Source organism: Solanum dulcamara, chromosome 10 (assembly GCF_947179165.1).
Source record: "Solanum dulcamara chromosome 10, daSolDulc1.2, whole genome shotgun sequence".
Classification (NCBI taxonomy): domain Eukaryota; kingdom Viridiplantae; phylum Streptophyta; class Magnoliopsida; order Solanales; family Solanaceae; genus Solanum; species Solanum dulcamara.
This window is the reverse complement of record NC_077246.1, coordinates 69,693,380-69,710,754: the sequence shown is the minus strand read 5'-3', so window position 1 is coordinate 69,710,754 and position 17,375 is coordinate 69,693,380. Positions and strand designations below refer to the sequence as shown.

Sequence of the window (17,375 nt, the reverse complement as noted above, 5' to 3'; positions counted from 1 at the left end):
TTATAAGTCAAAAGCAATAAGTCTATCCAAATAGGTTCTAATTCATATATAGAAAAAAAATTAATGTGAGATCTGAATAGAATATTGTATCATACCGTCGAAATAGGGGAAAATAGAGAAAAAAATGAACAATAAATTAAGGCTTTTCTAATAGTTGAATGTTATAGTAGTAGTTGATATATGGAAAAAAATGAATTCAAGATTGAATTATGACATCGTATTATCGACTTCAAAAAGAAAAAAATAGAGGGCAAAATTGGATAATGAATTAAAGTTTTTTCAATAGTTGAATCTGAATTTGAATGTTATAGTTGCAGTAGTTAATATATGGAAAAAACTTAAATTTAAATTTAAATTCGAAATTTGAATATGATGTATATTATTCGCTTTGAAAAGGAAAAGTTGAAGACAAAAATAGATGATGAATTATAGCTTTCTATTAATACATGAAAAAAATTGAGTATGTCATTACAACAACAATAATAAATTAAATATAATTCACAAATAGAATTTACAAAAAATAATTTGTATCTGATATTATTTTGTGATCTTAAATTTATGACCAAAAATATTAAAATGGAGAAGACAAACTGTCAAATCTCTTTTTGTGCTTTAAATTGTTTGCATTAAGATGTTTCTAATAAAAGAAGTTAGTTAAAGAAAAGTTGTTGGATTAAGAAAGGGAATGTTCAGAAACCTTTATCACAAATAGAAACTTGATATTTAAATAATGATAAGAAAATGAGTTTATAATCCACTACTAAATTTCGAATTGCGTGTCATTATTCTTTTAAAAAAATGATTACCCAAGAAAATGTCCTGTAACTATTTTGAGTTTTCAAAATTCCATCATAGAATGTTGCTTGTTTTATTCCACGACGGGTTGTTTGGTGTGAAAGATAAAAATAAATAGTTATAAAATAAAAAATAATTTAAAAATAAAATTTTGTTATATTGTTTAGTTGTCAAATTTAGGATAACTTATTCCACCATTTATATTATTGATGTGATGAGATAAATTATCTCATATACATGATGGGATAACTTATTCCAAGATATCTAATCCCAGGATAATTAATCCTGGAATAACTTGTTTCCAAACAAACGATCCCTAAATTTTTAGTATTGATTCTGATTAAATTTTTCCCCGATCTCTTATCAGTTGTCTGATTTTCGTATTAGAATTCGATGAATTTGAATTTGCGTATGGTAGGATCCATTTATGAGGGATGATGTTCATGATATAATTTCTTTCATTTTCAGAATTTAAATTCGAAATCTCTAATTAAGGACAGAGAAATTATATTCATAACTTATATAGATTTTGTGACTGATTGTTGGTTGTTTAGTTAATTAGTTCAATAATTGAGAATGGAAGAAACCCTCTCCTAGGAGATGTGCTTATCATTCGCAATTATTGTTTTGATGTTGTTTGGACAAATGTGTATTAGAACTACTTGTGGTAGCTTTAGCTAAGTTTTGTAAATTTACTTTTTTTGGTGATTAATAAAATATAGTTATATAATTTTTTTTCTTTTAAAATATATATATTTCTTTTAGTATTTCTCTTATTCTTTAATATTACAAGTTTTATTTATCATAATCAGTTTAAACTAATTAAAAAGTTTAATAAAACTTGTAATGGCAATATATTATAATTATTGCAAAAGTAAGTGTGAATGATTGAATATTGCAGATAAAAACTTGATATTTAAATAGAGAAGAATAAGCAAAAAAAAAAAGTTTTTATGCACTACTTATAAATTTCAAATCATACGTGATCATCCCCATAAAGTTTTTCTAAGTATCGAAAAGAAAATTTTAGGACTTGATTACGATTGATTTTACAACAACAACATACCCACTAAAATCCCATAAAGTGAGATATGAGGACGTTAGAATGTACGCAGACCTTATCACTATCTCATAGAGATTGAGAAATTGTTTTCGAAAGATCATCAGCTCAAGTGCAACACATCTTGGTATAAAGACGAAGGAGGCAATGAAGAGAATATAACAAATAACAAGAAAACAATGCAAAAGTCTATCAGAGAGGAGCCAAAACAACAATAAAATCATGTGATAATCGAAACACCATAAACTATATACTAGGTTATATTAATTATATTTTATTTTTTTAAAAAAACTATAACTAGTACAATCGCCAACACACGAAACCTAATAAGCAAAATGATATTACACTACCTTCTACCCTGATAAGTACCCTTCACACCCTCCTGTGTAGGGCCACATCTTCAGTAGGCTGAAATTGTGTCATATCATGTCTTATCACCCTTAGGTAATTGATTATCTGATTTAGCTATAATTAGTGATAATTAAACTAGTGACTTTCATCTTGTTTACTCTATTGCTTCTGTTACATTAATAATTTAAGATATTAATTTCTCTCCAATATTAGATCATGAAATTCTACTATATGTATGCAAGTCCATTCTTGTACATCACCCATTTATAAGTTGCAAATCAAAACAAGTTTAATCAAACCATTTGATACTCTCTCTTTCTATCTCTCTTATTTTGCAAAAACAATATTAATTACGGCCTTAAAATTTCCCTAAGGGCACGTTTGGTTAGAGAACAATTTATCTCGAATTTCATTATCCCGACCAAACATGGGATAAGCTCATCCTAAAATTAATCCCGACATTAGTTATCCCTAGTACCAAATGAGCCCTAAGTTCATAGATATTCAGCACAAAATAGTCATTTAAGTTTTGAAAGGACAACACCTCAAAAGGCAAAATCCACACACTTGAGTACAAACAACTCAAGGGTGTACCAAAAGCTTATCCAATAACAACCAGCATATACAAATGAATCTCAGCTTTCAATTCAGGAAGCCGATGAATATGCGGCCACCATCAGTAAATAGGAGGTAGCGGCAGGAGAGCAAGGCCGAAGCCAGATGAAGAAAACCTCATAAGTCTATGATCATGCTGCTGTCGAACAATTCTCCAAAGAACCATACTTTGAGCTGAAGGTTCCTCCTCCACTTTGCTGTGCGTAGTCAGAAATTACAGCACGAGCACAAACATCCCAAGTCCTGGCTATGTCTTTTAAAGACAGCGGCTGTGAAAGACTTCGCAGAGAGACACTAAACCTTGACTTGGCCTTCATGGATAGATCTTCATACTCTTTACTGCAGCAGAAAATAGTCGAAACCAAGTTTTTAACTGATTCACTTAGGAGTTAAAAGTGGAGACTATAAGACTGCATAAGGTGATCTTCAAAACTTAGTTGACAATCTTAACGCAGATCAAAAGGCACATGTACAAAATCTTTTATGATTGACCATTAGAGAATTCAAATCGTAAGACCTTTTTCACAAATCAAAAAGGTATAACGAATACGGCATAAAATCAGGTCTATTATTATAACAAGGGCTATAATTGACCTTATCAATTTTGTCCTTCCCTTTCTCTGTCGGTACTAACTAAATCAAGAAGACTGACAGAATTTACTCACCTGACTTCAACTGGAAATTTGTCCAACAAAATCGGAGAGCAGTTTGGATAATTAACTGGAACGAGCAATCTCAAAGGCTGAATTGGAGACTGCACAGAAGTAAAAGACCATCATTCAACCAAATAAACAAAAAATGTAAAAGAGTTGATGACTGAATTTTTTTATTTTTTTTTTTGTTTTTTTGATTAGGAGTTGATGACAGAAGTTCAGTATATGAAGATCAAAATCTCACCATCTGTGCTGAAGCATACAGTGCCTTTAAGTTTGGACTCAACGCAACGGCAGTGAAAGAAAACTTAACAGTAGTGCCTTCACAACCCTCTGTTGCAGCAGCAAGAGCACTTGGATCAACACCTTCGTCACTAATTTCTACAACAGTATCGATAAGTTGCCAATTGATTTTCTGTATCTCTTCAACCAATGCATGATTAACCTAGAATAGATTACTTATTACTGTTATTACAAGGTAAAGCTGGAGAAACCAAAATTTGACAGTAAAGCAATTTCCTTGTCAAAGATCAACACATCAATATGAATGCACTGTTGTAGAATTGCATGTCTTATCATGAAAAAATTAGCATCTGAAAAAGATAACATTTTTGTGATCAAACATTCTTACATCAAACATTGGATGTCTGATCATGAAAAAAATTGGATGAAATGCAACCATGTGACAAACAAAATAACAAGAATTAACTCATTTTCCCATAAATGCAAAGCTTCACGGAATAAAAACACCATTCCAGAATGTTGGTTCACCATTCCAGTTTGTGGTAGAGATTGAACACTATCATATATTAAAGGAGAAGGCACTAAATGACAGTCTGGTCCAAAGACACTCAAATATTAGTCACGCTGAGTGGCCAGCTGAAAGTCTCAGATTGCATACAGCATTCAATATACTGCATTTATTTGATTCTAGACAGTCATCTTGTACTTGGACATACTCACAAGCTGCAAAAGTACTAAAGAAGTAAAACTCATGTCTTATTCACATAAAGTAATGTTTGGTTTCCCCATATAGTATTCTACCATAACTATCAAAGTTTTCAGAACAGACCAAAAAGTGGTAGTTCGGGGTTGAAGTTCCAGTTGCAGAAACATAATAAATTAAATGAAAGACCAGACACACGGAATGATAGTTAAAAACCACCTTGAGTTGAGTTTCAGTTTGCATGCAAGCTGAAACTTCAGGACATATTCCACCGTATTGCATTTGGTCATTCTTTCTCTCTCTCTACTGGTCATGGCAAAAGATCGGTTTTCACTTTTTCAAATTCTAACGTGCACCTGAATGGACCTCCTTTTTCTTTTAAGAACCAATTTAGTCTACCACGGAGCTCTTATGTTTGGATGTGCAATTTTGTACTTTTTTCCTGTAAGCAGGCAGCAGAAGATTACCTCTAGTTTAGGTCTTTTGGCAATGGATGTTGCTGTTGACTCTAACTCAGGTGCTTCAGAACAATCCAACTGCCATAAACCATCATTTAAACTGCTGCTTGATGAAACAGCGTTGGAAGTTGTATATCGCTTCATTTTCTTTGTTCCTGTAGGTCCATCCTGCATAAAGTAATTTCTCGCTTGGAGATGACATTTTGTCATAGCAACCAAATCTTCGCCAACAGCTGCTCTTGATCCATTTCCTGGAGCAGATCCTGCTATTCTATCAGTCATACTGACAACTGAACTGATGTCACTAACTGACAAATTCAATGCTTTGTCAGACATGTTTTTAACCTGAACATAATAAATATGTCAAATCAAATGAAGACAGATTTATTGCGATTACTGAAGATATAAATTAAGTAGAATGGTGTAATACAAACCACTTTCATCAAGCGTTCCAATGGTTGTTCAACACTTGACTTGCCAGGAACAGCAGCTGAGATATTGGCATGTGTACCTTCTAAAGGAGTAAACTCAGCAAGCAAAGGTGAGGCTGATATCCCAGGTGTACCAATTGCAAGGGATTGGGCAGGTGCAGAAGCACCAGTAGCTTGCTGATGCATTATATTTCCAGCTGTGGTATGTGATCCAAGGCCAGCACAAACTTTTTCAGAATCCCCCGGCATTGGAGATGGAGCCAAGGGAGTTGAAGGAGATGGGACAACAAATGGTGAGCTTGCGGACTGGAGGGGAGTCCCAGCTTTGGTAAGAGATGCCAACATATTTTGTTGGTCAATTTGTGGAGAAGGATGTTGGGTAACCTGAGGAGATAGTGCTTGATGGAGTTGAGGTGAAGATATTCCTGACTTCAATTGGGGATGATGAGATCCAACACGTTGGCCAACTGCCTGTTGTTGCTGTAAAACTCCTGTTTTCATTCCCATTTGCTGCCTTATCTTTAGGTCATTAGCATCAGTCATCTGTTGAAGCTGTGTCATCTGGTGGGTTGGCAATAGCGTGGTCTGCTGTTGCTTCGCTTGCTGCTGTTGCATTAACTGCTGTCTTTGAAAAAGTTGCTGCTGCATCTGCCGATGGTGGTACTGCTGTCTTAATTGCTGGTTCTGCAACATTTGCTGCTCGTGCTGCTTAGGAATTGACTGTTGCAGGGCGTTTGAATTTTGCTGTAGGGAACCGAGGTTTGCCTGTAAGGGGTTTGTTCCACTTTGTGAGCTTAATGAGCTTATGTTAACTTGTTGAGGACTGTTTACAGGATTCTGTTGTAAAGAGCCAGTAGCCACATGCTGCAATGAGTTCAATGAATTACCCTGTCCCAAATCCACACTGGAACCAGGTTGTACTGTATTTATCATGTGTTGCTGAGAGTTGGAAATTGTCGGTACTCCAGACAAGGAATTATGTTGCAAATTGGTGAGATTATTCTGCGGCATTGCTGCCATGGAACCCTGTACAGGTTGCATCGATGGATTAGTTTGACCATCAAGAGATTGTGGTTGCTGAAGCTGCATGGAAGACTGAGGAAGTTGCCCCTGCAGTGGAGAAGAAGACGGCTTGCTGCGCGGCCTATTGGAACTAAGAAAGAAACTTATGTGCTTCTCAACCGAAACCAGTTTCTCCTTGTGAGAAGGTTGAATATCCTGCTTGTTAAGCCGCAAGAAAAGCACAATGCGTTCCAGCGTTATCTTGAACACCTTTAGCTTTTCAATTTGCTCATTTTGAGGACGTTGAGGAAGAGAATCATGCTTAAAATCAGGAAAAAAAAATCAGTTTAGTCACAGTCCTGTTTCTTGCCCTTTGCAAACTTTCAAAAATCATGCTTCAAGTACCTCCCACAGCAAAGAAAAAGGGAGTAACACTGAAAAAGAACATAAAGAGACAAACAACATAGTAGCGAGGTGCCCAATTCAACAGAATGTTGACTTCAGTGCTCTTTAAATTTAGATAAATCAAGCCCTTGCCCGAAGAATTAGGGAGGCCTTGAACCCTTACCCGAAGGGAGCATAAAAATGGCATCTACATAACAGTGTCCACCTAGATATGTGTAAATAACTCATTTTAAGGTGTCCTCCACCTCTACCTCACAATCAAACACAATGCTTCAACACAGACAAATGATGCAGATGCAAATGAAAAGGAATTAACCGCACTACAATGTATTCCCAGTATGATACAACTGTTTCTCGAGATGGAAGGAAAGGAACCAAAGATGCAAAAATGAGAATTTAGAATTTTGAGCTTTCTGCATCAGTTCTCAGTTAGATAATATTCTAGGATTACCTATGGGCAAATCAAGGAGTCTGTATCAACAAGAAATGCCAAAGAGTATATGTAAGAAGGAGCTATAATAGGTGTGAGAAACATGCAAAGAGATACGAGGAGTTTCCAATAACAATAGGTTTATAAAATCAATCTGATACCAGTATTTGTTTACCTAGTTATGGATGACCACACCAATATAATACAAATGCAGTACACCTTGGTGCATGCTATATGCAAATGATGGTGTGTCAATTGACAAAATTTTCAAGGGAGTCAAACCATAATTTGGAACTATGACGAAGCAATTAGAGGGCAATGCCTGCAATGGTTTAGGATAAGTAAGGGAGAAATATATGATCGCAAGTACTGTTCCCATAAGAAGAATGATTTCTGAAAACTATTAACATCTCAAGTTATGTCAAAATCTAGTATCCAGCACGCTACACCATACAGCTGGTAGAATTGCTCCAGAAATGATAATAATGTATTAAAATGTTGATGACATACCTGTTGCACTTTAGAAGTAATTTTATGGTATAGATCATTGAGCTCTGCTAAATATGACTCCTTCATAGACTTTATCTGCATTAAAAATTTGCATCAGCTCAATTGTGCAAATGTCAAAACTGCATTCCCATGTGGATAGGTAATAATTAGATCAACTGTATAATGCAGTAGAGAACAAACTAGAGAATCTTCATGAAAGAACCTTCCAGATAAAAAGGTTAAAAGGGAAGTGGAAGAGGAAGACTAAAGCTCATTAAAGAATCCATTTTGCATGATTCAACATGTGAATGAAAAAATAAACAACTGAGCTTTGCTTCCTTTAGCTTCTTGATACACATTTCTGCTCAGTGCTCACAGTAAGGGTCTAGTTCCAAGATGTGATAATAGACCAGCCCAACCAGGAGGAATTAGAATATACTTTTCTATAGTTGTTTGGGAGATATAATATGGTTTAGTGTGGAATCATCATATTCTTTTTTTCACTTTACACCTGTATTATAAATGGAAGCAAAACAAGGGTAAACAGTGAAGTAAAAAGGCATGTTGATGTTATATGGTTATTCTTGGCGAACTCAAAACATTCCAACTTACTCTTAGCTAGTAAACCAAGTCGGGTATTTAAGTAGAAAAGGCTAGAGGGCAGACCCATTATCATCCGCATTTCGAAGCAGGAAACAATGAATTTCTCAGTGTTATCCCAAAAAACAAAAACAAAAAAAGTATACCAACTAATTCAGATGAATGCGTCTTTTCACAAAGAACAATATTTTCTAATAGCCATATATTCAAGTTTATACTTCATGCATGAATTGGTTTACCCTTCAAAATAGTAATCATTTTTTTAGTTTCCATGGAATAAAGCAAATTAGGGACATATTGTGAGGACCCTGACCCGAACTTACAAACATATTACCTCGTGAATTTAGATAATACATAATAACATTCAACTGTTTATAATCACTTCATCAAAAACAATTGTAACCAATCAATTTATCAAATCTACTTCGCTTCTCAATTATGCCAGTAGAAAGTGTTAAGGAATTTCTAGTGCTATAATATTAAATTGAGAAGGGCTCAAATGAAGCGACGTAGACAACAAGAATTCATATAACAGACCCTAACTTGATTGACATTGAGGAATAGTAGTAGTTGTTGTAGTACTTCACTTCTCAATTGAGAATAAATCAATTTCTTACAAGTTATCTGTAATATGCTTCATTTCATACTTCTTCTACAAATTGGAACACTGTAAAAGTGCCTTGCGGGAATGGGTATGACCATGAATTTGCCGAATGCTTATTTTGGTAAAAACTCCTCTATTAATCCATCAATCACAGCAAATATTTCACAGCATTAAGCTACTTCTTATATTGTTGCAACCAGTCAATTTATCAAAATAGAGTTCACTTGTCAATTTCAAAAACAACAATTTCCAGTAATTCATCAGTAACTTCCTCAGTTTTTAACATCCTGTGCAGATAGAAATACCATTGAAAAAAATAATACCTTTTTGTAAACCTCCTCCTGCCAATCAGCTGCATTTGCATTTCCTGTCTGAGCTGTAGAATCTAAAGATGCTACAAATAAACCAAAAGTTAAGGATAGCACAAAAATATTGAAGGACTTGACTCCTTAGAGCATTAAAATTTCAGGCAAGTTTAGGGATATGGAAGGTGTTGGATATTTCAGTTAATATTCGTACTTTTTTTTTGAGAAACTATATTCATAACACTTTTGTTGTCATCCAAATGTCCTTGTGAAAAAAAGTTAAGTTTCTCACTTTAGACCAAGATGATTGGGTATTTGGTAGTATACCAATACTCAATAAATTTAAAAATATACTAAGATTCCATCTAATTGAAAATCAAATGCATCTTTCGGATCTCACACATTCTGAGTTTCCATCACAGTTTGGTTAAGCTGATCAAAACAGCAAGATCACTTGGTGACATGCCACCACTCAAAGACTAGTCATTTTTACATTTAGAAAAAATGTAAACCAGTGGTTAAAATAGTGTAGATACCTTCACACACATAAGGCATGAAAGGTGGAAATACCTATGAATGAAAAACTGCTAAAGAATGATTTATGAGACCTAATTGAAAGCTTTGATTAAGAAAAAAACATACTTGATGAGGCTTCTGGTGCGGCTCTTTGTGATTGATATAGCTGCTTCTGCTGTTCCATTACATTCTGCAGTTGAAGCAAGGGGGCTGATGGTTGAAGCCTCTGTTGCATCTCCCTTTGCAATTGATTCGTCTGTTGCTGCAAACCCGGTGGCTGTAACTGTCCTGGTTGTGATTGATTCTGAGACATCATTTGCTGTTGTGCTGGCTGAGACTGTGATTGTTGACCTTGACTTGGTAACAAGGTTGTAGTACTCTGTAGCATTTTTTGTTGTACAGGAATTTTTGGTTGTTGCATCATATGGATAGGGTGCTGATTAGACGTCAAGCCAGAGTTACCGGGTTGTTGACTTCCAGACAGCTGTTGCTGCTGGACCCCAGCAATATTACTTTGAGAGCCCAACTGCTGCTGATGCATATTTTGAAAGTTGTTTTGCTGATTAAGTAACTGCTGCTGCTGCTGCAGACTGTTATAGTTGTTCTGTTGGCCCGCTAGCCTCTGCTGCACATCAGACATTGTGTTCGGTTGACCCATCAATTGGTTCTGCTGGAGATTTGAAACATTTGTCTGTTGTGCAATCAGCTGCTGCTGCTGCTGCTGCTGCTGTTGTTGGTGCTGTTGAGCTGGTAAAATTGGTTGCTGTAGCATTGATGATTGCTGTTGATGAACCATGGGAGCCTGCTGCTGTCTCATAACTGATTGTTGCCGTTGGTGAAGTACAGATTGAGTTGACTGTTGATTCTGCTGAAGGTTGGACAAAGATGTTGATTGTATTGAAGAAGGTTGCATCATAGCTTGCTGAGAAGGTTGTGTCTGAGTAGGTTGTAGAAGGTTTTGTTGCTGCTGTGGTTGTTGTTGCTGCTGCTCCTGCGGCTGTTGCTGCTGCATGTGAGATTGCATCAAGGACTGTGACGTGCTTCCCTGCTGAAATTTCTGCTTCATCATTTGATGATGATGCAGTTGCTGCTGGTAAAGATATTGCTGTGTTGTCTGAGACTGCTGCTGTTGCTGTTGAGAAACAACCTGTTGTTGTCTTCCCTGCATCTGCCTCTGAGAATTAGCAACCATATTAGAAGGCATGCCTTGCCCAATGGCATTTCCTACTGAGTTTTGACCAACATTTGGCATGTTTTGCATGGTTTGCAAATTAGAATTCTGGCCCACGACATTTGGCATGGTACCCTGCGTCAAATTACTCACAGGAGGAAGTGCGGGAGCCAAGCTAGCAGAATTTTGCAGCCCAGTTGATGCCATGTTGTTCTGAATGTTTTGCTGCAACAGTGGTTGTCGTGTTTGAGTTTGATTGGCCACCATAGGTACAGGAAGTTGCTGTGCTTGGCTGTTAAGTTGGGATTGCATGCTGTGGGATCCTACAGAAATGAATCAAAAAGAAACCAGTCAAGCTGCTTTCAAATAACTAACGAACATAATAACATTAGAAGAAAATACAAACAATCAAGATGCTTTCAAATAACTAACAAACATAATAACATTAGAAGAAAATACAAACAAGCAGCAAAAGTAAACTCGTATTTTGTAGTTTAAGCTACAAGAAACAGAAGCCATTGCTTAGTGAAAACTGATTCGAAAATACAAAAGAGAACTTTGACTAAGTTACTTATTAGACAAATAAACAAGAGTATGTAGTACTGTAAATGATAAGCTTTTCTTCTGTCTCTTATTTTGGATAGCTAATAAGAAAGTAATAGTCAGAATGTAGAGAAAGAGCAAGGGTAGGACTCTGACTTAGAGGACAAACAATACTTATTAGGGGTAGTCACCTAAATTATTATAGATCACTCAAAGATTAGCACAATGGTTCAAGCATCTAAAATTTCCTGTACACTTAGTAGCTACAAAGATCAAACTTTTCAACAGCAGAAAGAAGTAATCAGGTTTATACAAAACGTCCTGTCAGACAAGATTTGCCTATTTGAAATACAGCACATGAAATTTCATTGTTCACCTGGACCAAGGACATTCTGACCACTACTTGCAGGATTTGGCTGAATAGAATTGGTCATAGGATTTTGAGATTTTGTCTCCATGGTCAGCATCTTTAAAGATATCTTCCGAAGATAATCTTGCTGCAATATTAGATAAATATAAGTTAAAATACATAAACATAGGGTTGATAAATGCGGTCCAGGTTCAAATATTTTTTAACAAAACTGATGCAGTGCGGGGGTGGGGGGGTTGCAGAACTATGCAGCAGGTTTAAACAACAACATATCCAGTGTAACCCCACAAGTGGGTCTGGCCCTCGGATGAAGTAAAGCATCTCAAAGGAGCGGTTTAAACAAGAACAACAACATACCCAGTGAAATCCCACTAGTGGTTTAAACAAGAACAACAACAACATACCCAGTGAAATCCCACTAGGTGGGGTATGGAGAGGGTTAGAGTGTACGCAGACCTTACCAACTGGGAAGGATAGAGTATACGCAGACCTTAAACCTACCTCGTGGAGGTTACTTAGGCATGCAGACATTAAAATTAGATCTAAATTATTTTTATGTAGTGGTCAGTTCCAAAAATTAGTGTAAAAAGTAGATTTTGTGAATCTCTGTCGGTTACTCAAATATGAAATTATTTAATTTAATTCCATATAACTTGACTATATCCATTTTGTGTTGACAAATATATAGTGAGAGGTGGTTGAGATGAATTGAGGTTTGTATATAAACTGTTAGGTTCTCCATTCTGATAAATGGAGAACCTACTAGTTTTTTCCCCTTAGAAAGAGGTCTCAGACAAGGAGACCCTCTGTCCCCTTTCCTTTTCATATTAGCCATGGAAGGATTCGACAGTATGATGAGGGTGGCTACTCAAAACTCATGGCTGCAAGGATTCAAAGTTGGAAGTATCTCAGGGGTGGATATGCTGATTTGTCATTTGCTTTATGCTGATGACACTGTCATATTTTGTGAAGCTAAGGAGGAGCAAATTAGAATTGTCAGAATGATACTGGTAGTCTTTGAGGCTGTCTCAGGCTTGGCAGTCTATTGGAGGAAGAGTCGTATATATCCTATCAAAGAGGTTACACAGATCCAGGCCTTGGCAAACACTTTGGGGTGCAGAATTGAAAAACTCCCAACTGTTTACCTAGGTATGCCACTTGGAAATAACCATAAAGAGCTATTGATAAGGGATGGTATAATTAAAAAAACTGATAAGAGCCCCCAGGGCCTAGCTCAAGTGGCAAAGGGTGGAGGATTTGTGGATTAGGTCACAGGTTCAAGCCCCACACCATGCAAAGCGAAGCCTGGTATTTAAGTGGAGAAGGGTAGAGGGGTGGACCTATTATCCACCGAGTTTAGAAGGCTACGGTTAGTCCAAAGGGCGGGCCACAGACGGATTTCTCGGTTATCAAAAAAAAAAACTGAGAAGAAACTGGCAAACTGGAAATCTCAATATCTATCCTTGGGTGGGAGAACCATTTTGATAAACTCTGTACTAGACTCCTTACCTACTTATGTTATGTCCCTATTCCCTATGCCGGCCAAAGTGGAAGAAAGACTTGATAAATTAAGGAGGGACTTCCTTTTGTCAGGAATCAAGGAAGGTAAAAGAATACATCTTGTGAAACGGCAAACCACTTTGCTTAGTAGAAGATCAGGGGGGTTAGGGATCAGAAACATGGGGCTACAAAACAAGTGTTTGTTGGCAAAATGGTTGTGGAGGTTTGGAAGAGAGGATCAAGCACTTTGGAAGGAAGTTATCAGTAACAAGTACGGGCAGAACAGCCCATGGTGCTCCAATATGGTGAATAACACGTATGGTGTCTCTGTGTGGAGAACTATCAGAAATTTATGGAGCCAACTACAGCACAACATTAGATACAAAGTGGAGAATGGGACCAGGGTTCTTTCCTGGAAAGACCACTGGATTGGTCAAGACTCCTTGATGTCCTCCTATCCAGATATATATATTCTCAGCTCTTCTCCAGATGCCATGGTAAATGAGGGATGGTCTGAACATGGATGGAATTTAAGATTCAGAAGGTTACTAAATGACTGGGAGATAGGGAGAGTAGCCGAGATGCTACAAACACTAGATGATTTCAAGGGCACAAATCTGGAAGCAGATGTTATGATTTGGAAACACAATCAGGATGGTATGTTGTCAGTCAGCAGATTGTACAATAGGAAAGTGAAGGAACTTCCAGGGGAAATCTCTGGACCATGGAGTAAGGTACGGAACAATAAAGTGCCAACTAAAGCAAGGTGCTTTACATGGCTAGTGGCTAGAAGGGCATGCCTAACTCATGAGAAACTACAAAGAAGAGGCTTTCAAATAGTTTCTTGTTGTTCACTGTGTAATGAGACATATGAGACTAATAGCCATTTATTCCTCCATTGCAAAGTCACTGCTCAACTATGGACCATTTTTCTAAGCAGAACACACACAAACTGGACAATGCCAGAACACACTAATGACCTTCTCAGTTGCTGGGTGAGGAGAGGGGGGAGTAAGAGCCAGAAGAAATGGTGGAACATGATACCCTCTTTTATATGGTGGACTATTTGGAGAGAAAGAAACAAGAGATGTCTTCAAAATATTGCAGAATCAGTGCAAAAGATTAAATGGCATTGTATGAAGACTTTCTTTTTTAGGTGTAAAGAGGAGGGTATAGAGGATGCTGGACAGATTTTAAACTTTTTTTCTTCTTTATAAGTTTAGTAGCAGCTTTTTTGAGTTGGTTTTTTTTTGGGTCACTCATGTAAATCTTTTTGGTGGTTTCCAGGATAACCTTAATTGCTGAGGAATACAACTTTACCTTTATTAAAAAAAAAATTACATATGAGAAAAACATGTCAATATGCAGAGTTAACCCTTTTTTTTATGTTCTTATCATCACTGTGATGGGTAATTTTACATAAATATATTATCAATTAATAAAATTTACTGATCTCATGCTTAAGATGAACTGACATATAGTATCTCGCTCTTCCATTTCCCTATTATAAGAACATTGATGAGAGCAAATATAAGTGTATCCAATTTATTTATTTTTAATGACAGTAATGTCTTAGTAAAAATGCTAAAATAGTGATATGTGTTCGTTTCAAAGTGCGAAATTCTACATAAACATAATGATACGGGTGGAGGGGTCGAAACCTTTGCAGGTTTATGCGGGTTTGCCCTGAAACCGCACCGTACCGCTCCAGTTGCCATCCCTAATACAACGTGTCTAGATGATTGGAAAGACAAATGCAAGTTTATACAAGCAGGAAATACATCAATGAAGTGGAGAACAAATTGCATCAAGAGTCCCACATCGGTTGAAAAGGGGAGGGATGGTTTCCTTATATGGTCTTGGAGAACAAATTGCATCAAGAGTCCCACACATCGGATGAAAAAGGGATGAGTGGTTTCCTTATATGGTCTTAGAGAACAAATTGCATCAAGAGTCCCACATTGGATCTTTTCTTTACAATTCGAACAAATAGAAACAAGTTTAGACTACATACCTGACTTGTAGCAGCAGAATAGATCTTTTCTTCAAACCTCACAGCAATTTTCTTAAGCTCCTGTACTCCTTCTTGCCCCGAGACAGGAAGATGCCTCTTTAAGGTCTCCATTCTATACAACCATATGAACAAAAGATCAACATAAACTCTAGATAAGAGCACATTCTAGATAGATACTTCTCAAATATAATAAAAATAATTCAACATCACATCCTGCTACAAAAGACTAAATCTTATTTCCTCTAAACAAATATCAATAGTTATAATCCAATTAGCTCCAGCAACATTCTGTCCTTTTGATATATCTAATACAAAGTCTTGATAAGAGCACAATCTAGATAAATGCTTCTCAAATATATTAAAATAATTCGACATTACGCCTTGCTACAAAAGACTAAACCTTGTTTCCTCTAAACAAAGATAAGTAGTTATAATCCAATTATCTCAAACAACCACCTTCCATATCGACATATCTAAAACAGAATATAAAGCACAGTGAGTGAAACCAGTTCTTCCCACTTGAACTAGTTCCTTGACTGATGACCACAACGACACCTCCCCCACACCCAATAACAACAACGTACTAGTGTAATCCCACGAGTGAGGCCAGAGTGTATGTATATGTTACACCCTTGACCGATTATCAAAATTGGAAATATCTAGGGCATAAACTTACAATCAACTCACCCAGTACCAGTAATAAAAATCCCCCAAAATACAACTGAAAAAAAATGAGTTTCCACAAAACAGAAAGAAACTGAAAAAACATGTATCAGATTGATTAATCAATACTTCTAACTAAATGGGGTTTCTTCAGAAAACTGATAAAACACAAAAAAAAACCTAAAATTCAAAATTCGATTCCAAATCCAAAATCTCTAACAAATTAAAAAAGTAAAAAATATTACATCTTGTTGACAATCCTTTGACGCGAATCGGACAAAAGTTGAGTCCGCCAATCACCGGAATCCATAGCTCCGGCAGCCGCTCCGCCACCTTCACCACCACCTCCCTGACCCTGAGCTGCCCTCCAATTAGTCCCATCCATCTCAATTTTTGACCAAAATTCCTTAATTTACAATCCAAAATCACAATTTCTCGCTTTAATCAAAGAAAAAAAAATCCGAAATTTCAATAAAAAATCAGAATTAAATACAGAAACCCAAACTCCCAAAGTCGCAATATTATTCACTCATATAATATATATAGTCGCAGTATCTGATGTGTCCAGCCGCCATTGAATCAAAATAGGCCATTTGATTATATTATTACCTATTTTAAGAAAATTTATATCTGATATAGTGTATTTATTCGTGCTTCGTATAGTATATTAAAAGTTTTAAAATAATTTTTTTAATAATTTGAGTTGAGATAGATACAATAAACTTTTTCTTGAATAGTACTATAAAATTACGAGATAATTAAATTTATTTTTTTTGATAAAATAAATGATTTAATATATGATATTAAATTAAATTTTGTCATAATTATTAACGAGCAAATTTTTGTGGTTGATTAAGTTGATCTAAGAATCGAAGATGTCTAGCTAGAAGAGCTAATAGGGGAATTATATATGTTGGTTAAAATAAGTAATATGATATATTCAATATAACTGTTTAATTGAATTTTTTTGATCAAAATGGTTTCGATTTTGGTTGATTTGTTCAATAATATTCTTTGTTTCGTTCCAATTTATAGCAAAAATTAAAGTGTTAAACTTAAATATTAGTTTTGATGACATACTTTGTTAGCACGGATAAATTATTTTGTTATATAATCAAGGTATATCATCCATTTTTAGGATGAATAGGAGCACTTGTATTCCATAGAAAAGATAAAAGTGTTGAAACACCAATAAATAAATATTAATATTTGTAAAGTTATATATGAGATTTTGACAAAATATCCTTTTTTATTTTACTAATGTGATTATTTTTTTCGGGATCAATTGTATGTAGTTTCAATGTTCATGAGGTGAAAATTATCTAACATTTTATTTTAGTAGTCATACAAAAAAAGAAAATCAACAATTTTTAGTGCTTTATAATAAACTAAGAACACTCGAAAACAAAAAAATGATTGGATACTCGAGAGGACACTGTTTAGATTATTATTTT

The 17,375-nt window shown here is 35.7% G+C and overlaps 1 protein-coding gene across 2 annotated transcripts; it reads right to left on the bottom strand.

The window, feature by feature from the left end:
* Positions 1–2,699: 2,699 nt before the first annotated feature.
* LOC129870779 (mediator of RNA polymerase II transcription subunit 15a-like) lies at positions 2,700–16,447 on the bottom strand. Of its 2 annotated transcripts, none has more exons than XM_055945642.1 (11): positions 16,167–16,447; positions 15,259–15,370; positions 11,751–11,871; positions 9,787–11,154; positions 9,163–9,233; positions 7,657–7,731; positions 5,313–6,632; positions 4,888–5,223; positions 3,719–3,919; positions 3,487–3,575; positions 2,700–3,160 (listed from the first exon to the last, which is right to left on the bottom strand). In XM_055945642.1, exons 1-11 carry the CDS (start codon positions 16,304–16,306, stop codon positions 2,953–2,955), a joined length of 4,041 nt encoding a protein of 1,346 aa, XP_055801617.1. In that variant the 5' UTR covers positions 16,307–16,447; the 3' UTR covers positions 2,700–2,952. The 2 variants fall into 2 exon arrangements, with proteins under 2 accessions (XP_055801617.1, XP_055801618.1); XM_055945643.1 differs by having other exon boundaries at positions 9,163–9,224.
* Between the last annotated feature and the right edge of the window lie 928 nt (positions 16,448–17,375).